The 22,644-nt window shown below is 36.0% G+C and overlaps 2 protein-coding genes, 1 long non-coding RNA gene and 1 pseudogene across 3 annotated transcripts; 1 reads left to right on the forward strand and 3 right to left on the reverse strand.

The window, feature by feature from the left end:
* Positions 1-2,075: 2,075 nt before the first annotated feature.
* Positions 2,076-2,372, reverse strand: LOC116105167. Its single transcript, XR_004124040.1, has 3 exons — positions 2,338-2,372; positions 2,192-2,236; positions 2,076-2,115 (listed from the first exon to the last, which is right to left on the reverse strand). It is a non-coding gene; the product is annotated as an uncharacterized LOC116105167 (long non-coding RNA).
* Positions 2,373-9,658: 7,286 nt separating this feature from the next.
* LOC116105199 lies at positions 9,659-12,055 on the forward strand (annotated as a pseudogene).
* Positions 12,056-14,038: 1,983 nt separating this feature from the next.
* LOC116105222 (high mobility group B protein 6) lies at positions 14,039-15,030 on the reverse strand. The gene is made up of 3 exons (XM_031391656.1): positions 14,569-15,030; positions 14,401-14,478; positions 14,039-14,315 (listed from the first exon to the last, which is right to left on the reverse strand). The coding sequence occupies exons 1-3, from the start codon at positions 15,028-15,030 to the stop codon at positions 14,205-14,207; spliced, it is 651 nt and encodes a 216-aa protein (XP_031247516.1). The 3' UTR covers positions 14,039-14,204.
* A 1,718-nt stretch (positions 15,031-16,748) lies between these two features.
* Positions 16,749-19,282, reverse strand: LOC116105191. Its single transcript, XM_031391624.1, has 7 exons — positions 18,728-19,282; positions 18,545-18,625; positions 18,079-18,153; positions 17,931-17,975; positions 17,759-17,848; positions 17,486-17,587; positions 16,749-16,934 (listed from the first exon to the last, which is right to left on the reverse strand). Exons 1-7 carry the CDS (start codon positions 19,160-19,162, stop codon positions 16,749-16,751), a joined length of 1,014 nt encoding a protein of 337 aa, XP_031247484.1. The 5' UTR covers positions 19,163-19,282.
* Positions 19,283-22,644: the final 3,362 nt, after the last annotated feature.

Consider the following 22,644-nt stretch of genomic DNA (forward strand, 5'->3'; position numbering starts at 1 on the left):
TCCTAAAGATATTTTTGAGAGAGCAAGAGACAATTGAAATGATCGGAGTATATCCGAGAGATATATGAGAGAAATTCAATTTAATTATAATTAATTGTATTGAGTTAGAAATGAGAATGATCCATGTCCAAATGATATGTGAATTAATGTCATATATTTTCTCAGTGATTAGGAACCTAACCTAGCCCAACCAGTTTAATCATGACCCGCCGCCTTTACCAGGTAGGGTTACATAATTTTCAGTTCATTCAAAAGCCTAGACATTAAGACATCAATCTGTGAATAATTGAAGGCTAGAAGTTAGGGCTTTTGAAGAGGAATGACCGGTGTAAAGGTGGAAAAGTAACCCGCCCGGCCCGGCCCGCGGCGGGTTACATGTTTTGGCGGGCTGGGCTCAACCCGCCCGCCAACAAAGGCGGGCCGGGTTAGGCCCGCCAATTAAGGGAAAGTACCGGTTGGACCGGTTGACCCAGACCCAGACAACAAAACGGGTTAACCTCCGGTCTGGGTTTTAAAACAATGTTGGGAAGGCAATGAGGGAAGGGTGAGATAAGTTTGGTAAGGAGACTAAGGGAAATGTTTTTGTCGTGGAGGAGTGTTGTTGTCACAAAAACAAGCCCTATTGCCAATACCGACGGTAGTGTTGGAGTATTTTTGCAAGATTTCAAACCTATAGAGACTTATAGTAATTTTCAGAGGCATTTTTGTTAGATTTCAAACATTTGGACTCGGTTTGATCCGCGGTCAAACCGGTCAATCTGGGACCCAATCACTTTGCCGCTTTCACCCGGGTTGGTTTTTAAAACACGTTTTAGAGTTTAGACCTGCATGGGCCAAATTTGATTTTTTATTCAATTTCTGTGAAAATGTAAATTCATTAACAATTTAATAAAGCAGTTTATTAAAAATGTAAACTGTATAAAGCAGTTCATATTTACACAACAGCAAAAGGGCATAAGATTTGGGGGAGGGAAGCACATATCTACAAGTTAAGGAAAAGGGTGAAATAAGAAAAAGCCCTGATGAGGGTAGGAGGAGGGTCATAAGTAATCCATTGGAAGCCAATCATCCTCTGCTTCTTCCTCATCTTTGGATGGGATTTCTTCCTGCTGAAACCTCTCCGCGTGCGGCGATCATCGTCAAATTTACCAGGCCTTTCAAAGTCTGCATATTCTCAAGTTCATCTGTCAAAGTTCCCGGATTCTGGCTGTCCCAAATACCCTGGTACAACCATTTAAAGTTTTGATTATCTATCAGCTAAAATATAAATTTAATGCAATGACTTCAACATTTTACAAGAAAATAAGGAGGTTTTTGATATGCTGCAAATATACGTTTCTCTAAACATAAGCTGTTTAGGAAACCTTGAATACCAAATGGTTGAGAATGTGCAACCAGGTTTGAATTACGAAATATGCAATTTTCTTTTCGGATAAGAACAGGAGAAGACAATTATCAAACCAGAAACTAGTAATTGGTAAAACATCAATCTGATTACATCTCTTTTCACCGAGGGTGTGGTAAGTGTCATATGTATGCTTACATACACGCATCAACAAATGACTGTCTAAATGCTTAACTAGTACGTACCACTTGAAGCAGGGAAAAGCATTAGTCTACAGTGTTCAGTGTGAGTGATAGAATCATTTCAGGGCAAAACTACTGGAAATTAGATATTTTTAGCATCACAAAGAACCTATACAAATAAAGTCAAGACAAAGCATGACTAACAGCTTCATCAAAACTGAAGGTGAAGTTACCTTGTTAGCCTTTGTATATGCGAGGCTGCAGCTTCGTGAAAAACAATCGTTCAGCTATAACTGGAGCACATCTTCTACGTGCAAAGCATAAGTACTAACCTGGAAAAATGGCAAGCAGATTGCATTTGAGTTTCCTATAGGAACTCATTGAACAAGAAGATAATATCAATATATCCAATACATTGAAGCGAGGATTGTTTCTGATCATGCAGCATAGTATATGGAGGTATTTTTTCTCTATTAAATAAGTAAGAACCAGCAACCCACCAAACTTGATGGAATAATCGATATCCCAAATGAATCGAGTCCAGTGATCAACAGACCCTGAATTAATGTTGAAAGTGTATCCTCGCACCTAGATTGCACATCCATAGATAAGAAAATTTGACCAAACAGATATATGCAGGATTTGGTGCTGAAATTTGGTTTACCTTCCCAATGTTCCGCTTACCTGGAGTTACAACTCTGTATCCTACCTAACAAAAATCAGAGTTAAAAGCCTAAAATTAAATAATGAATAAAAGGGCAGAGTGACAACTACTGCAATATGGGGTGGCCTGGCAAACCACATACATACCAATGTATCAAGTCCAACCATTTTGAAATCTTTTTGTTACTGTTGTCCTCGACAAGCACAACATCACCAACCTGTAAAAATAATACATTGAATACTCTGTTCAAGACCCAAAGAGGTCATAAAACTACAAACTAGACAAATAACCAAAAGAAATGTTGTATCTTCAGTATACAGCGTAATCCTCCGCAATAATATCAGCAGTATGAAAATATGGTCAAGGGTAACTAACACCGCAACAGTATATATACTCATATGATAGATCTTAGACCCTAAACCATGAATTAACTAACCAAGCAGTATATATACCACTATCCACAAAAGTGACTGTTCTTTCATCATAAAACTAATAAAACATAAACAAAACAACTCTCAAACTAAACCATAAGGTTATGTCAAAGTGTTATAAAGCTCAAACTTTGCTAGCCATATATGCACAGTATAAAAAATACCTGGCTACATCTCAAGAAGAAACCTTTCTGATTCACCAGAAAGCAAGTTTGGCCTCACTTCAACTACCAAAACAACCCACTAAGAGAAACAAAACAAAGCACAAAATGAGCATCTGGGTTTTATAGATAACAAAAAATTACATATTTTGTACCAACAAATGATGAATTAAATAACTTACAGAAGTTGTTGCCACCCAAAGTTGAGAGACATAACCTAAAGAAAACGGCAGATTGAATACTGATGACTTGCTGCTAACATATTGGATCTCCTCATCACTTGTTTTCTCTCCTCAACCTGGTCTTTCTAAACCAAAACATATTCTCATCTTCACTCTTTTGGCTCTTCTTCTCTTCCTTCAATCAACAATTTCTCTCCATTTTCAACAGTAGAGAGTTCATACCAACCTTTTCCTTGAACTCCAATTCACCAAACAGTCGATTCTGGCTGCCATTTTTGCTTGTGTTGGGTTTAAAACTGCACATAAAAAGCTGTAACTTGCCATTTCTAATATTTGCATTGTTTGGTCTCAACTTACTAGATAAAGTTCCGAACTTGAGCCACAAAGAGAAGAGGATAAAGGGATGAGCTTAAGAACTCACTCATCCTAAAGAAAAACCCTAAATTGCAATCCAATTTTACTTACAGGAGGCCCCAAAAAATTTATCAACTGCTGGAAATTCTCCTCCTGTAATATGAAAGCTGTGACATAATTAGAAAGGAAATTTCCAAAGGGAGGAGACTTAGAGGTTTTTGTGGATAAAAGATGAGAATTTAATAGGATAATAGAAAGCTAATTCTAATTAAATTTTATAAATAACTATACTTATATATTATTTTCCAAATTTTATAACTTTAAAATATTTATATTTTGGGTAGATTTTGTGAAATTCTTGAGAGATTTCTTACATAATTTTTCTATTTATCAAACATTCAAGTACATATTCAAACTTATATCTTAACGGGTAAGAATTGATTTGTAATTCACATATGATTATAAGATCATGGTCCATTGAATATGTACAAGTGTTTATATATATATATATATATATTATATAATATATATATATATATATTAATAACAGGATGTCTGGATAGTTGTACGTATCTTAATTAATCTCGAGGTATTAGATACCCTATAAACTCAATAGGTCAGGTAAGTCACAATATCCTATAACACAAATGCGGTAGGTAATGAATACTTTACAAGTTCAATGGACAGGGTAAGTCACAAATGGGGGTTCATATCTCAAGTTTAGATAAATTAAATAATCATGAACTTTATCGTTTAAGCGATTAACACATATCGCTTAAGCGATAAGCTTATAGATAAACCTATATCGCTTAAGCGATAAGTTATATTGCTAAGCGAATGATCATTTAGTAAAGCGTTTCATACTATATGACTATTTAATTCATTCCAAACTTGAAAATAATATTTTAATTAATTTTCTCGTATAAAATATGATAAGCAACCACTTTGTTAATTCAAACACAAGAACTCTAGGTAACTTATCCAGATAGCTAAAGTCTTAGAGTCCGTCATAACCGGCCTATTGGTTGCTAGTCTCTCTTCTTGTGATATATCTTGCTTATTTTTCCACCAACCCAAAAGTAAATGCTCAAACAAGTTTGATAATGTTAAGATTTCAGTTACAAATGCTTAAGATCAACTCATTTTGTTAGGGAGGATTTTTTATGAGTTAATTGATTGTCAACCCTATATTTCGTGCAAATCTTTTTCACTCAAAATTTGGGAAATTATCGCTTATACCTCCTAAGAAAGATTTTGGAAAACTAAATATAACCAAGTAAAAAAGATATTTCAATAAATGGTGAAGTTGACAAAAAACGATGAGTAGTTTGCTCAAAGATGGTAATAGTTTATTCCATATCTTTTATATCCCTTGACAATTACATTTAATGGTCAGAAAGGGCATTGGAAAAAACACAATTGGTTGATTTAATGATAAAAGAGCAAAGAGATCCAATATAGATTCATGAGTTCGAGCCCCTATGCACTAATAGAGTGGTCACTGAGAGAATTTACTGGATTGTTATTTAGTTGAGGTTAGGGGTGGGCAAATTAGGATAGAACTGGAACCGACAGGTACCTGGGTATTAGTTCGGTTCTACCCAAAACCGGCCGTAATAGAATAGGTTCTGGTTCCAAAAAATTGGAACCGATATTTGCGGTTCCGGTTCCAAATCAAAGGAACCTGGGCTAAATTGATTGATATTAAAGAATAGGGTTTTTTTGATATTTTGCATATGGGTTTTTTGATATTTTACATATCATATAAATATATAAGAAAATTTTGGTTTTTTTAATGTAAGTATCAAAAGTCTTATTAATTCATTAAAAGATAAGTTTTTAAAAATATTTTTATATATTAAGTTTCACTTATTACTTAATTAAGAAATTAATATACATAGATACTTATGTTAATAATAGCTTCTAATATTTATTATCGATGAAATAAACAATTAAATACTTATAATCAATCAAATATCAAGTAAATATAAATATATTATTTAATGTTTTGCACTTAATTGTAGGGGTATAATTATAATTATAAGGGTTTATTGTCATTTAAAAAAAAGGTGGATAACTGATATTTTTTAGGGTACCCAGAACTGAAACCGGAACGTAACGGAACCGTAATCGGAACCAACGGTTCTGGTTCCAAATCAAAGGACGACTAGTTCGGGTTTCAATTCCGATTCCTTTGATTTGGATGGGTACACGACCGCCACCCTAGTTGAGGTGTATGTAAGCGACCCAAAAAAAGAAAAAATGCTATTGGGAGGTAGGGGAAATTAACGTGTCAAACCTCAAGGGTGGCACTGTTATAAACCCTCACAAAATACCAAAAGGAAGAAAGTCCCGTCTTTGAAAAAAGTGAAAAGGTGAGGGGCAAAATGATATTTACGATGGTCAAAAGGTTTAGCGTACAAGCTGTAATCCGGTCAGCATTATCAAGCAGCCACCCAATCCAAATCGCATATTCTAACTTGCTCCTCCAAGTCTCCAGCCCTTATTCCATACAGCCCATCCAATCAACACTCCCCCCACGCCACGTGTTTCTTCTCCAAAACCAAGCATTGCCTTGAAAGAGCTATTCACGTTCCTTATATAACTGCAGCTCGTTCGAAATTCCATTATTATTTCTTCATAAAGTTTCATCTTTGGTGCTGTTGTCTCCTCCGCGTCTCTCCAGGTGCCCGCATTCTCTCTCTTTTCTTTTTCTTGCATGTTTGGTTGTTAAGAGACGTTTGGAATCAGTAAGCATGTAGATTTCTTGTTTTTATGTTCAGAATTCAAACAGTTTTTTTTTTCTAAAGATTTGGTTGAAAGATGAGTTTTTGTCTTTCTTTATCATGTTATAAAGGTTTTTAGGATTTGGGTTAGTTTTTCTGTTGTAAAATATATCTCTGTTGGGTTTGCGTTCCATGGTATGTGTCGTTGGTTTCTGTATGAAGCTTACGTGTATGTATTTGCCTTTCAAGTTCTGTTTTTTTTTTTTTTTTTTTTTTTTTTTTTTTTTTTCTCTTTTAATACTCTGGCTAGGATTGATCAGGTTATCTTTTTTTAGAGATGAATACGATGCCAATGTTTTTTTTTTTTTTTTTTTTTTTTCATTTTCAAGAAGCTGATTTTGTGCTTTGTTTTTGCATTAATAGACTTGACATTGATCTTCATGAATTTGAGAACTACTGAAGCATCACTGTGTTTCCTGCAAATTGGAAACAAGAGCTACTTCTTCTCGTGGATTCTCTTTGCTTACTGCCAAAGTTTCTAGGGACTCCAGTTGCATACGTGCCCTTCTTGTAATTAAGGCCATTTATTTGAGTCCTTCAACTGCATTGGTTTTGGAGAATTTTGGGGGAATTTAGCCATTTGGTGATGTTGTTAAACCATCTTCATTTGGTTGCCTTAGATAAAACTTGGTAACATGGTTTCCTCAGACTCAGTTGCCTGGTTTGACTAAATCCCGCATGTGCAAACCACTCCAGACGCAGCTATTTTTTTCGTGAACACTGCAGATGATGTTGTGTCTGATACAGTTGAGCTGGATTTCTCTGATGTATTTGGTTCTGTTCCAGTTCAGACCTCATTAATTTGTGGGTGATTTGGAAAATTCTGTATTGGATATAGCTGAAGTGAGTGGATAATTTATGAAGATCCAGTTGTCATTTACAAACCGATCACATTCTCTGGTTGGCCCTCTTCTTGTGTTAGGTGATCATTGAAATTGAACAAGCTCACTCTACAATGAGACGAGGATTCAGAGGAACTACTGGACTGTGTCAAGGGAGAGTCCATCAAAGAATTTGGGGAATCCTTCGTTGAGGAGGTTGTTTCCAGTGATGAGCTTATTGAGAATTTCGATGGATGTTCTAATAAGGTCCTAGTTGTAGGCATTGAGGATTTTGAAGTTTTGAAGGTTGTTGGGCAGGGTGCTTTGGAAGGGTGTATCAGGTGAGAAGAAGCATACCTCAGAAATATATGCGATGAGGTTAGCGAAAGGACAAGATTATGGAGAAGAATCATGCTGAATACATGAAAGCGAGAGGGATATTTTGACGAAAATGAGCACCCCTTTATTGTCAGCTCAAATATTCATTCCAAGTAATCTTCATAGATTATGAAATGCTCTAAGCTGTTTCGAAGTATTACAACCACACATGATTGAATAGGAGAATAGATTGCAACTTTAATATCTCAATTTTTGCCATATATAGATTTTTTTTTTTTTAACTTTAGAAGATTAAATTTAAGTTTTTCTTGACACGCAGACCAAACATAGATTATACCTTGTGCTGGATTTCATAAATGGGGGACACCTTTTTTCCAGCTCTACCGCCACGGCCTTTTCAGGTTTGTTTGTTCTTTCTTATTGGATGGTTTCTGGAACCCTCAAGGCATTAGGCGATTAACACCTGCGATTGTTTAGAGAGGATCTGGCACGTATATATGCTGCTGAGATTGTTTCTGCCGTTTCCACCTTCATACAAAGGGCATAATGCATAGGGATCTTAAACCTGAATATTCTTTTGGATGCAGATGGCCCTGTACTCTCTTTTTCTCTCTCTATTTATTTGTCTTATTGATACAGTGACTTGGGGAGGCTAAGGGCATTAATTGTCTTAAACTCGCTCTTATTCCACAACATGCTCAAAAGCACAAATAGAAGTGGAAAATAATAGTTCGACATTTAACTCAATTAAAACAGGTAATGCTTACTGATTTTGGCTTAGCAAAGCAATTTGATGAAAATACAAGATCAAACTCTAGGCGGTACAATGAATATATGCCACCTGAAATTATTCTTGGAAAGGGCCATGATAAGGCTGCAGACTGGTGGAGTGTGGGAATTCTTTTGTATGAGATGCTCACGGGAAGGTTGGCATTCTTCAATGACTATTCTTTGTGATCTGTACCGTATTTCTTTTGGAATTTATACTCATTGTTAGCTTTTTTTTCATTGTGCAGCCTCCTTTTATTGGTGGGAACAGGCAAAAAGTTCAGCAAAAGATGTTAAGGATAAGATCAAGCTGCCGGCATTTTGTCCAGTGAAGCACAGCTCTATTGAAAGGGGTAGAAACTTAATGCCTCGAAAAGTGTTTTCTTTTATTATTACTACACAACATTGAACATTGTATCTTTCTTGTTGAGATAATGATGTGGTCTGATGGCATATTGTGGACTTATTCCACACCAACTGGGTCATGTAAAGAGTTTTTTTAGTGTAAAGTGTAAACATTCAATTCTGTATTTGAGGATCCATATGGGATACTTATGGTTTTGAAGTGACAGTTTATTGGTGACTCTAACAGAAGTTTGGGTTCTTAATTCCTTCTTCTTTATTTGAAGGGGTTGTGGCCTGGACTCCTGCAATGCTAATCGATATTGTTATTTATCATTAATGAATGAAAAGTGAGAAAATTTGTTTGTTGTTTCAGCTACTACAAAAGGAACCCGGCAAGCGCCTTGGTACTGGACCCAGAGGAAGTGAGGAAATTAAGCAACACAAGTGGTTCAAATCAGTCAACTGGAAGAAATTGGAGGCAGAGAAATCCAACCCGTTTCGTCCGATGTTGCAGGGGAGCACTGCATGCTAACTTTGACAAGGATGGACTGAGATGCCACTTTCGGATTCTCCAGCTGCATCTCAAAGAACAATATAAACCATTTGTCGACTTTACTTATGTGAGGCCTACGGATTCATTCCTTCAGAGTAGTAGCCCCTATTCTAGTTTGTATCACCTCGGGTTGAGGTTTTCAAGGGATTACTAAGAGGCCATGAAGTGGATCTACTATGGTGGCATAATTTGAAGTATCTTACTCAGTAGACAAATACTCTATGTTGTATTACATTCTGTGCTATAAACATATGTTCTGCCGACTCTTAGATCCTGTTTCCCATTATGATGTCTCCAAGTACTTTATCCCCTCAGATGAAGTGGTATTATGCTTTAGCAATCAGCATGTTATCTTTATTTCTATATCCTAGAATATGTTGCTTTTCTTTTTTGGGTATTAGCAATCAACAGGTTACTTTTGTCGGATGGACTGAGGAATGCTATTTTCTGGAATTCCCCACATAACATTTGTAGATATTTTATAGTAATAGGAAGACATGATCAATTCCTTAATGAAATAGTCCGTCATTGTCTTTTCAAAAGGAAAGAAGGCAACTTATCAGGTTGCTGGGAGTAAGAACGAAATAAGCTGTTGGAACACATATTCTTGCTAAATGGATAGATCTAAGCATGGCACGGGCACAAGACCAACCTCTTCAGACTCTTGAACAAAAACAAAACAAACACAACATTAGCTCTTCTTTGTAGTGCCAGACTACCAGTAAGTATGGCTTCTCGGTCTCCAACAACAATTACTCTTCAACAGAACCCCAAGATTATTTGCTTCTCCCTTAAAACCCACTTCCAAAACTAATCTCTCTTCTTTGACAAATCGTTTCAGAAGTAATCCTGGAAGATGCCATGCATTTTTTGGCAACATCCCAGATGATTCTTGGACCAGTCATTTTCTCAAGTTCCAATTTTTCAATCTGGTTTGGTGGAATTTCATCGAGCTAACGAAGAACTATCAGATGTTCAGAGATGGGGGTTTCTTGCTTTTGCTGGGTTGACATGGATATATTTGACTGCAAGGCCTGGTGTTCTGTGTAGGTGCCATTGATGCATACGTTCTAGCTCCTCTGCAATTGGTTTTTGACAGCTTGATTGGAAGGAGGAACTTGAAAAGGACTGATTTTGTGATAGGGGATAAACTAGGAGAAGGGTCTTTTGGTATTGTGTATTCTGGAGTGATTGTTCCAAAGAATGTGACTGTTGAAGAGAGTGGACAGAGAAAGGGAAGAGGCAGATCACTAGAGTTAGATAGCAGGTTCAAGAGAAAAGTCATTCTTAAGAAGGTAGTTCATTCTACCATTGCTTTATAATAAACGTTTGTGTACTTTTTGATTATTTTTCTCTTGATGATTAATGTATAAAGTATTATATCTTTTTTCTGAATTATTGATTTTCATCGATTGGACATGCAGGTGAAAGTTGGAGTTCAGGGGGCTGAAGAATGTGGTGATTATGAAGAATGGTTTAATTATAGATTATCAAGAGCTGCCCGGAAACATGTGCGGAGTTCCTCGGAAATTTTGTTGCAGACAAAACAAACTCTCAGTTACGAAAGGGGGCAAGTGGCTTGTTTGGAAATGAGGTACTCACCAATTCAAATTATAATAAGCACTTCAAATACTAATTTGAAAGTCTTCCATATTCAACTTCCTTTGATTAGAAAAGTGTATTGCATGGTCACGAGGACTCTTGAGATGCAGAGCTATGGATGATAAACTTACTATTGAATTTATGGGCTTCGCATTAATGTTAGTGTATTTACTGAACGAATGATATGCCGTTTTATCATCTACTAAACGCAATACTAAATTTATGTTTTGCTACCGTTAGTTGATGTACAGAGTTTCTAAATTCATGTTTGCGCACTAATTGTAGGGATGTCCATGTGACAGGGAAATCGAAGTCTTGTGATTACATGAAAGACCGCAACTTCCCTTTTAACTTGGAGTCTTATATGTTCGGACGTGTGTTGGAAGGTGCAGATTCAACGAAAAGGAGTGCATTAATATCAAGCAAATAATGCGCCAAATTATTTCTTCCCTCAAAAAAATCCATGACACAGGCATTGTTCACCGGGATGTAAAGCCAGCCAATTTAGTAGTGACAAAGAAGGACAGATCAAGCTTATAGACTTGGAGCAGCTACTGATCTTCGGATTGGCAAAAATATGTACCCAACCGTACTCTGCTTGATCCTGATTATGTCCTCCTGAACTATATGGACTACCTGAGAAAACACCGTCCCCTCCTGAGCCTGTTGCTGCTTTTTTTTCTATTCGGCAGGTATTATAGCTTCCACCTTAATATATGCATGAATAAGATAGGAAAATTGTATCCTTGCGGATACATGGATTTCCTTTTGGAGCTATAGTAGAAACTGAATGTTGTCCAAAACATTACTAAAGTTGAGTTGAAATTATTGTTGCAGCTGAATAGTCCTGATCTGTTTGATATGTACTCGGGGGGATTGTACTCTTGCAAATGGCAATACCAACCTTGAGGTCTACTGCGGCTTAAAGATTTCAAGTGAAATAAAGACAGATGAATATGACTTGAATAAATGGAGAGAGTACACTCGGTTGAGGCGACTTCACTATTCTTGATCTTGACTCGGGTAGGGGTTGGGATCTAGCCACAAAGCTTATTTCAGAGAGAGGTTTCTCGGAAGAGGAGTCTATCAGCTGCTGCTGCTTTGAGGCATCCTTATTCTTGTTGGGTGGTGACCAGGCTGCTGCCATTCTTTCAAAATTTAGTTATCCAAGTAGTTACACTTGCGATGTGAGTACATTCTGATGAGGTTTCATTTGCACATCCTGATTTCTTTTTCTGTATATTTTTAGCTTTCGTAGGTTCAGAAGACATATATATCAAACTAAGTTATCATATTTGGAATGAGGCAATATTTATTTATAATACTTAGGTGGACAATGGATAAAGAAGTTTTGATAGTCATAAAAGTTTAATGGTACTTTTATGCATTTACAGCTTGTTATGCTGTTTGAGAGATCATTCTGCTTAACTATTATTTTGAGATAAAACATTTTTTTTTTCAGGGATGGAAGGATGAAAAAGAGTCGCGAAGTGAGTGGCACTATGACGTGTTTGCCAGTTGATCAAAGTATTTTTTTTTCACAACAGTGATTAATTAAGGTATGTGTTAACATATCTCTGTTTTGAAACTGTTGCTCACATACTCCTTGGCCTCTTTCTGCCAATACAAGAGGTCACAATGTTACTTTACATCATTTTGGGAAATTGAACATATCAAAGTTCACTCTTTTCCCCCCTTAAGAGTCTTTCTTGCAGTTTCAGTTAATCTTCTCTCTAAACCTTGTTAGCTTCCAATATTTGTTTCCTTAAAAGCATCATGCCAGTTGCCAAAGACTCTCTGCAGAGCTATGGAAAATTAAAGTTGTATACGAGATCGATCAAGTGAATCACAATTAAATGTTGATCATACATACCACTGTGTTTTTGTTATTTTGTAATGAGCATCAGGCCTCTAATGTATTGAAATTCTAGTTCGACATTATATCCTTTGCTCTTTGTCCATCTTTTACCGTACAATCACTGTGATCCTGATTCTTAAATTTTATCGAGGTTTTGTACAAGTTCTTCAAGTTATGTCAACAAACTTCCATATTATGTACCGTGATTTTTTTTTTTTTTTTTTTGTGTGTTGGGGGGGGGGGGGGGGGGGGGGGGGGGGGCATCGCCCAATTAGTTTTTTGCCCCTATCCTACCGCCTGGTGGATCGAACTCGGGTGGCTAGCCAAAGAAGGTAGCTGAATCCTATATGTATCATTTACTGGTAAAAGTCTTGAATTTCCTTGCATGCAACCACTCAGTGATGCAAATATGTTTCCCTATCGTTGCTCTTGCATTTGTGGAAACGGCAAATGCTATACCATAAATTTGAAGTTTGAGAAAGTGAGAAGTAGTTTGTTATATTTTTCATGTCATCAGCAACTATTGCTGCCTAAAGCTTTGCTATGAGGGTCTAAAATGACCCCTTTAACAACATCTAGCCTACTATGGAGGCTGTATTCTATACACTTTGATGAACATATTAGAAATAACCATAATGCAACAACTAGAAACAAGCTGGAAATTGTTTCCCCTGCAAGTGCGCAGCTAGGGGGTAAAAGCGCAATCCCTTGTGGCTTTGGTCTCGATATTGTTATAGAAAAGAATGCATACTCTCTTCCAGTCATTTATTCAAAACAAAATATCTGAAGAACATGAACCATACTGTACACAGTTCATACGTACCTTTAAAATAAGTATGCTGCAATTGCACACCAGCTGAAAAGTGTGATCCTGTAAAGCTTCCTTTGCCATACTTTTCTGTGAGTGCTCAAGTAAGGCCTTCATCTTTGGGACCTTCACAAAGCCGAAATGAACTTAACCATTCAATTACTGGTAAAATGACAGAAATGTTTCTAAACTTGAACTTGGAAGAGTCAGTTTGACAGTCAAAGGTGTATTGTTGTTATTACTGATGGAATTTGCAGAGAGCTTGAATCCAAATAATACTGACGAACAAAGAACTGTGTAGTTGAAACTGTCAGGTTATTGGAAAAACCAAAGAGAAGCTACAACACTCTCAAGTGACAAGAAGAGAAACCACAGACGGCAGATGGCTATAAATTTAATGCCAGTGAATTTACAGCCATATCCTATACAGATAGATCGTTTATCGAGGTGGTCTGATTTGTAATTTCTGTGAGAAATCCTAATATAATCAGGTACACCTCATTTCTAGTTCCTCCTCTCCCAGCAGTCAGTCGGTAGTAGTTTTTTTTTAGTGTTTCTGTTAGCCTTTTTTTTTCCGTTCTTTTAGCTTTGATTAATGTATTTCTTCTGAAATACATCAAATTTGTTTCAACCACCAGCTTGTATGACCTCGTGGTGTGCTGTGTGTTTCCTAGATGTTGCGGTGAGGAGAGTGTCCCATGTTAGACTTAGAGCTAAGTTTCTCTTCTGTACTGGAAACATGATTATTAAATAGCAATTTTCTTCTTTGGGCTTATTTCTTCAATGGTTTTTCAATATGCATTTGTGCTTTTCATGAATTTTTGAAATTAGAGCCATGAAAATGAGGAACTCTCTGTTTCTGGATGATATATAGTCAAAGAAGAGCGCAAACAATTTGAAATTTCAACCACTGCTATAATGAGACATTATAATAAATATTGTCTTCTCCAAGTGCAAGCACAATAAAAGAATTCAAACTAGAGCTTGAAAAAGCAAAACATTTATCTATTTCTCTTTCTCTGTAATTTCTTCTACGGGGCTCGAGCATGGACTCTGCAATGTGTTTTCACCCACGGATTCTTCTTCTTCTTCATCATCATCTTCACCACCCAAATTCTGAACACAAAAAACTTTCACTCATTTCAGTCAATTTGAAGAAACATCAAACATAGTTTGTTGGGTTCATTTTTAATTTACTCACATGGGAGATGGATTTTGCCACTCCGGTAATCCTCTTTTCTTGTTCTTTCTCTCTCAGAGATCGTATGGATGAAATCCTCTGATTAACGCAAACATTTATAAAAGTTAATAACTTGATTGAATTGAACCCAGAAAAAGAATGAGAATGAAAAGAAAAACGTAATCTTACCAAACAGTAAGACTTGAGTTCCTTTAATCTGTACAATCTATCAACTTCAATCTCCAGCATCTTCTGAGTATCCCCTCTGTATTGAAGCTCCTTCATTTGCATATCCAGCATCGTATCTCTTTCATTCAACATCTTCTCTGTTTTCTCTTTGTCCAATCTCAATCTCTCAAGCTTCTTTCTCATGGCGCTGAGTTCCTCCGCCAGCGACGCATCCAGTGATTCCAACTTTGTCACCACATGATTCTCCTCCTCTTTCTCCTTGTTCAGATCTCCAACCACAGGGATCTGATTCTGTTTCTGATCTATACATTCTTGCTTTTCCTTTGGCTTGTTCTTTATATTACTGGTGGGCGTTGAGACCAGCGAGTTCAGTGGCTGGAGAGGCTTCCGCCCGGACTTCGGCTTCAGCTTCTGTTCTCCGCCGGTGGTGGCAGTGACTGTCATTTTGAGGTTCTGGGTCATTTTTAGCATCTGGGTTATACAAGACTAAGGCTGACTGGGGGTGATGCTTATATACAGCATATATATATATTGGATGATAACAGGTTTAAATTTGGATGGAGCCAAAGCGCTAACGGCTACTTTATTAATATTTAATTTATCTTTTTGTTCTTTAGTAGAAGGGTGTGTGGGCCTGCTGCTACTGAATATTATTTCCGGATTCTCGATTTATTTTTCATTGAAAACAGTGAAATGACATTGACAAACGCTGATTTAGTTTAAACATTATGCACAAATTAAGGTATTAAGAGGTATCAATTTCTTCTATGAATCTTTTGGTCGATCTAATAAGAGATATAGAACCAGGTGAACTCTGTCCAAAATCAAATCCGACAATGGAGGTTTGGTTATTTTGAGTTTTGAAAGGGGCTTCTGTCCCTTTTGACTAACATTTGAAACCACTGGGTTAAAGTGAAGTTGCTCCATTCCTCTTTTAGTCTTGAAACGTGTAATCAGATGCAACAACAACATGGCCTATTTGTTGGTTAGAGCAGTGTTTTAAAACCCAGCCCGGCTCGATTGGTTGAACCGAGACTTAGGGCCTTCACCAGGTTGGGTTATAAATTTTTCTATTAATTGAAAACCCTAGAAATTAGGGCATCAGCACATGAACAATTGAATGTTGGGATGTTAAGGGGTTTTGAAAAGGACTAGTGAGTGGAATGATGGCGAAAGAGGTGATTTTAGGTGAGTGAATTGGTAAAAAATGGCAAAACTATGTCGCCAAAAGAAGGCAGTTGTTGCCAACAATTGGGGAGCTCTATTTTAAAAACCAGACCAGACCAGTTGGTCGGACCAGGACCCGACAGCTTCTCTGGTCCGGTTCAAGTTTTAGGAGGGTTTTTGTAATATTTTAAAATTATAAGGGTTAATTTGTAATTTTATAGGGATGTTTTGGAGATATGTTAAAAGTTTAGGGATTGATTGGTAATTTGTTTGGGGTATTTTTTAAATAAATAAAAATTTAAGGGATTAATTTAAATTTTTTTAGGGGAATTTTAATATATTAAAATTTGAGGGATTAATATGTAATTTTTTAAAAATAAAATTTTCACTGACGTCCTCAATCCAACCGGTTGGACCGGTTGACCCATGACCCAGACAACAAAACGGGTTAACCTCCGGTCTGGGTTTTAAAACAATGTTGGGAAGGCAAATAGGGGAAGGGTGAGATAAGTTTTGGTAAGGAGACTAAGGGAAATGTTTTTGTCGTGATAGGGAGTGTTGTTGTCACAAAAAACAAGCCCTATTTGCCAATACCGACGGTAGTGTTTGGAGTATTTTTGCAAGATTTCAAACCTATAGAGACTTATAGTAATTTTCAGAGGCATTTTTGTTAGATTTCAAACATTTGGACTCCGGTTTGATCCGCCGGTCAAACCGGTCAATCTGGGACCCAATCACTTTGCCGGCTTTCACCCCGGGTTGGTTTTTAAAACACTGTTTTAGAGTTTAGACCTGCATGGGCCAAATTTGATTTTTTATTCAATTTTCTGTGAAAATGTAAATTCATTAACAATTTAATAAAGCAGTTTATTAAAAATGTAAACTTGTATAAAGCAGTTCATATTTACACAACAGCAAAAGGGCATAAGATTTGCGGGGAGGGAAGCACATATCTACAAGTAAAAGGAAAGGGTGAAATGTGAAAAAAGCCCTGATGAGGAGTAGGAGGAGGGTCATAAGTAATCCATTGGAAGCTCCCAATCATCCTCTGCTTCTTCTCTCATCTTTGGATGGGATTTCTTCCTGCTGAAACCTCTCCGCGTGCGACGATCATCGTCAAATTTACCAGGCCTTTCAAAGTCTGCATATTCTCCAAGTTCATCTGTCAAAGTTCCCGGATTCTGGCTGTCCCAAATACCCTGGTACAACCATTTAAAGTTTTGATTATCTATCAGCTAAAATATAAATTTAATGCAATGACTTCAAATTTTTACAAGAAAATAAGGAGGTTTTTGCATATGCTGCAACTATACGTTTCTCTAAAACATAAGCTGTTTAGGAAACCTTGAATACCAAATGGTTGAGAATGTGCAACCAGGTTTGAATTACGAAATATGCAATTTTCTTTTCGGATAAGAACATGGAGAAGACAATTATCAAACCAGAAACTAGTAATTGGTAAAACATCAATCTGATTACATCTCTTTTCACCGAGGGTGTGGTATCGTGTCATATTGTATGCTTACATACACGCATCAACAAATGACTGTCTAAATGCTTAACTAGTACGTACCACTTGAAGCAGGGAAAAGCATTAGTCTACAGTGTTCAGTGTGAGTGATAGAATCATCTTCATGGGCAAAACTTACTGGAAATTAAGATATTTTTAGCATCACAAAGAACCCTATTACAAATAAAGTCAAGACAAAGCATGACTAACAGCTTCATCATAAACTGAAGGTGAAGTTACCTTTGTTAGCCTTTGTATATGCGAGGCTGCAGCTTCGTGAACAACAATCGTGTCAGCTATAACTTGGAGCACATCTTCTACGTGCAAAGCATAAGTACTAACCTGGAAAAATGACAAGCAGATTGCATTTGAGTTTCCTATAGGAACTCATTTGAACAAGAAGATAATATCAATATATCCAATACATTGAAGTGAGGATTGTGTCTGATCATGCAGCATAGTATATGGAGGTATTTTTTTCTCTATTAAATAAAGTAAGAACCAGCAACCCACCAAACTTGATGGAATAATCGATATCCCAAATGAATCGAGCTCCAGTGATTCAACAGACCCTGAATTAATGTTGAAAGTGTATCCTCGCACCTAGATTGCACAATCCATATGATAAGAAAAATTTGACCCAAACATGATATATGCAGGATTTGGTGCTGAAATTTGGTTTTACCTTCCCAATGTTCCGCTTACCTGGAGTTACAACTCTGTATCCTACCTAACAAAAATCAGAGATTAAAAGCCTTAAAATTAAATAATGAATAAAAGGGCAGAGTGACAACTACTGCAATATGGGGTGGCCTGGCAAACCACATACATACCAATGTATCAAGTCCAACCATTTTGAAATCTTTTTCTGTTACTGTCTCATCCTCGACAAGCACAACATCACCAACCTGTAAAAAATAATACATTGAATACTCTGTTCAAGACCCAAATGAGGTTCATAAACTACAAACTAGACAAATAACCAAAAGAAATGGCTTGTATCTTCAGTATACAGCGTAATCCTCCGCATAAATATCAGCAGTATGAAAATATATGGTCAAGGGTAACTAACACCGCAACAGTATATATACTCATATGATAGATCCTTAGACCCTAAACCATGAATTTAACTAACCAAGCAGTATATATACCACTATCCACAAGAGTGACTGTTCTTATCATCCATAAAACTAATAAAACATAAACCAAAACAACTCTCAAACTAAACCATAAGTTTATGTCAAAGGTGTATAAAGCTTCAAAATTTGCTAGCCATATATGCACAAGTATAAAAAATACCTGGCTAACATCTTCAAGAAGAAACCTTTCTGATTCACCAGAAAGCAAGTTTGGCCTCACTTCAACTACCAATACAACCCACTAAAGAGAAACAAAACAAAGCACAAAATGAGCATCTGGGTTTTATAGATAACAAAAAATTACATAATTTTGTACCAACAAATGATGAATTAATTAACTTACAGAAGTTGTGTCCACCCAAAGTTGAGAGACATAACCTAAAGAAACGGCAGATTGAATACTGATGACTTGCTTTGCTAACATATTGGATCTCCTCATCAATTGTTTTCCTCTCCTCAACCTTGGTCTTTCTAAACCAACACTATTCTCATCTTCACTCTTTTGGCCCTTCTTCTCTTCCCTCAATTCAACAATTTCTCTTCCATTTTCAACAGTAGAAGAGTTCATACCAACCTTTTCCTTGAACTCCAATTCACCAAACATGTCCTGATTCTGGCTGCCATTTTTGCTTGTGTTGGGTTTAAAACTGCACATAAAAAGCTGTAACTTGCCATTTCTAATATTTGCATTGTTTGGTCTCAACTTACTAGATAAAGTTCCGAACTTTGAGCCACAAAGAGAAGAGGATAAAGGGATTGAGCTTAAGAACTCACTCATCCTAAAGAAAAACCCTAAATTGCAATCCCAATTTTACTTACAGGAGGCCCCCAAAAAATTTATCAACTGCTGGAAATTCTCCTCCTGTAATATGAAAGCTGTGACATAATTAGAAAGGAAATTTCCAAAGGGAGGAGACTTAGAGGTTTTTGTGGATAAAAGATGAGAATTTAATAGGATAATAAAAAGCAATTTCTAATTAATTATTTATAATACTTATCTTATTATTTTTCCAAATTTTATAACTTTAAAATATTTTATCTTTGGGAGATTTTGTGATTCTTGAGATCTTTCTTACATAATTTTTCTCATTTATCAAACACTTCATACTATTCAAACTTTTTTATATCTTAAACGGTAAGAATTGATTGGTAATTCACTATGATTATAAGATCATGTGCAATTGATATTCGACAAGTTTTTTATTTATATATTATATATATATATATATATATATATATATAGATATATATTATATTATAACAGATGTTCTGGACAGCTTGTACGTATCTTAATTAATCTCGAGTATATTAGATACCCTATAACTCAAAGGTCGGTAAGTCACAAATATCCTATACACAAAGCGGTAGGTAATGAATCCTTTACAAGTTCAATGGACAGGGTAAGTCACAAATGGGGTTCCTATCTCAATTTAGAATAAATAATCCATGAACTTTATCGGTTAAGCGATTTAACACATATCGCTTAAGCGATAAGCTTATAGATAAACCTACATACGCTTAAGCGATAAGACTATATTGCTTAAGCGATGATCATTTAGTAAAGCGTTTCATACTTATGACTATTTAATCTCTTCCAAACTTGAAAATAATATTTTAATTAATTTTCTCGTAATAAATATATAAGCACCACTTTGTAATTCAAACACAAGAACTCTGGTAACTTATCCAGATAGCTAAAGTCTTAGATTCCGTCATAAACCGAGCCTATTGGTTTCTAGTCTCCTCTCTTGTGATATATCTTGCTTATTTTCCACCACCCCAAAAGTAATGCTCAAACAAGTTTGATAAATGTTAAGATTTCAGTTACAATGCTTAAGATCAACTCCTTCATTTGTTAGGGAGATTTTTATGAGTTAAATTGATTCACCCCTATATTTCGTGGCAAAATCTTTTTTTCACTCAAATTTGTGAAATTATCGGCTATACCCCTAAGAAAATTTTGGAAAACTAATATAAACCAAGTAAAAAAGATATTTCAATAAATGGTGAGTTGACAAAAACGATGAGTAGTTTGCTCAGAAGGGTAATAGTTTATTCAAAATATCTTTTTATACCTTGACAATTACATTAATGGTCAGAAAAGGTCATTGGAAAACCACAATTGGTTGATTTATGATAAAAGACAAAGAGATCCAATATAGATTCATGAGTTCGAGCCCCTATGCACTAATAGAGGTGTCCTGAGAGAATTTACTGGATTGTTCATAGTTGAGGTTGGGGTGGGCAAATTTTGGTAGAACTGGAACCGACAGGTACCTGGTATTAGTTCCGGTTCCTACCCAAACCGGCCGTAATAGAATGGTTCTGGTTCCAAAAATGGAACCGATATTGTGCGGTTCCGGTTCCAAATCAAAGGAACCTGGCTAAATGTGATATGATATTAAAGAATGGTTTTTTTGATATTTTGCATATGGGTTTTTTTTTGATATTTTACATACATTAATATATAAGAAAATTTTGGTTTTTTTAATGTAAGTATCAAAAGTCTTATTAATTTTCATTAAAAGATAGTTTTTAAAAATATTTTTATTAATATTTAGTTTCACCTTATTACTTAATTAAGAAATTAATATACATTAGATACTTATGTTAAATATAGCTTCTAAATATTATTCGATGAAATAAACATTAAATACTTATAATCAATCAAATCTCAAGTAAATATAAAATATATATATTTAATGTTTTGCACTTAATTGTTAGGGGTATAATTATAATTTTATAAGGGTTTATTTGTCATTTAAAAAAAAGGTGGATAACTGATATTTTTTAGGGTACCCAGAACTAGAACCTGAACCTGTACGGACCGTAATCGGAACCAACGTTTGCTGGTTCCAAATCAAAGGAACCGACTAGTTCGGGTTTCAATTCCGATTCCTTTGATTTGGATGGTAACCCAGACCGCCCACCCAGTTGAGTGTATGTAAGCTGACCCAAAAAAAGAAAAAATGCTATTGGGAGGTATGGGGAAATTAACGTGTCAAACCTCAAGGTGGCACTGTTATAACCCTTCACAAATACCCAAAAGGAAGAAAGTCCCGTCTTTGAAAAAATGAAAAGTGAGGGTCAAATGATATTACGATGGTCAAAAGGTTTAGCGTACAACTGTAATCCGGTCAGCATTATCAAGCAGCCACCCAATCCAATCGCATATTCTAACTTGCTCCTCCAAGTCCTCCAGCTCCTTATTCTACAGCCCATCCATCAACCCTCCCCCACTCCACGTGTTCTTCTCCAAAACCAAGCCTTGCCCTTGAAGAGCTATTCACGTTTCCTTATATAACTGCAGCTCGTTTCGAATATTCCATATTATTTTTCATAAAGTTTCAATCTTTGGTGCTGTTGTTTCCTCCTCCGGTCCCTCTCCAGTGCCCGCATCTCTCGTCTTTCTTTTTTCTCTTTTGCATGTTTGGTTTGTTAAGAGACGTTTGGAATACGTAAGCATGTAGATTTTCTTGTTTTTTATGTTCAGAATTCAACACGTTTTTTTTTTTTCTCTTAAAGATTTGGTTTGAAAGTGAATGTTTTTTGTCTTTCTTCTATCATGTTATAAAAGGGTGTCTTAGGATTTGGGTTAGTTGTTCTGTTTGTAAAAATTATATCTCCTGGTTGGGTTTTCGTTTCCATGGTATTGTCGTTTGGTTTCTGTATGAAGCTTACGTGTATGTATTTGCCTCTTCAAGTTCTGTTTTTTTTTTTTTTTTTTTTTTTTTTTTTTTTTTTTTTTTGCTCTTTTTAAATCTCTGGCTAGGATTGATCAGAGTTATCTTTTTATAGAGATGAATACTGTGCCACTGTTTTTTTTTTTTTTTTGTTTTTTTTATTTTTTTTTTTTTTTTCATTTTCAAGAATCTATTTTGTGCTTTTGTTTTTTGCCTTATTTCAGGACTTACAACTTGATCTTTCACTGAAATTTGAGAACTACTGAAGCATCATTGTTTGTTTCCTGCAAATTGGGAAACAAGCTCTTCTTCCTTTCTGGATTCTCTTTTGCTTCCTAGCCAAAGTTTCTAGGCGACAGTTGATACGTGCCTTTTTCTTGTTTATTATGGCCATTTTTGAGGATCCATCAACTGCATTGAGTTTTTGGGGCTGGACGGGTGTGTGTGGTGGGGTGGGAATTAGAGGGCCATGGTGTTGGTGATTGCTTAAACACCATCCTTCATTTGGTGTCCTTCAGATCAAACTTGGTTACATGTGTGTCCTCTCAGACTCATTGCCTGGTTTGACTAAATCCCG

The sequence above is a fragment of the Pistacia vera genome, unplaced genomic scaffold, assembly GCF_008641045.1.
Source record: "Pistacia vera cultivar Batoury unplaced genomic scaffold, PisVer_v2 Contig495, whole genome shotgun sequence".
Classification (NCBI taxonomy): domain Eukaryota; kingdom Viridiplantae; phylum Streptophyta; class Magnoliopsida; order Sapindales; family Anacardiaceae; genus Pistacia; species Pistacia vera.

Coding starts and splice junctions, on each gene's coding strand:
- LOC116105191 (XM_031391624.1), bottom strand. CDS start 19,162: ATGAGTGAGTTCTTAAGCTCAATCCCTTTATCCTCTTCTCTTTGTGGC. Junction 17,849..17,930: donor GTAAGCGGAACATTGGGAAG/GTAAAACCAAAT, acceptor TGTGCAATCTAG/GTGCGAGGATACACTTTCAA. Junction 16,935..17,485: donor ATATACAAAGGCTAACAAAG/GTAACTTCACCT, acceptor TGGTTGTACCAG/GGTATTTGGGACAGCCAGAA.
- LOC116105222 (XM_031391656.1), bottom strand. CDS start 15,030: ATGACCCAGAACCTCAAAATGACAGTCACTGCCACCACCGGCGGAGAA. Junction 14,479..14,568: donor AACTCAAGTCTTACTGTTTG/GTAAGATTACGT, acceptor TGCGTTAATCAG/AGGATTTCATCCATACGATC. Junction 14,316..14,400: donor TGGCAAAATCCATCTCCCAT/GTGAGTAAATTA, acceptor TTTTGTGTTCAG/AATTTGGGTGGTGAAGATGA.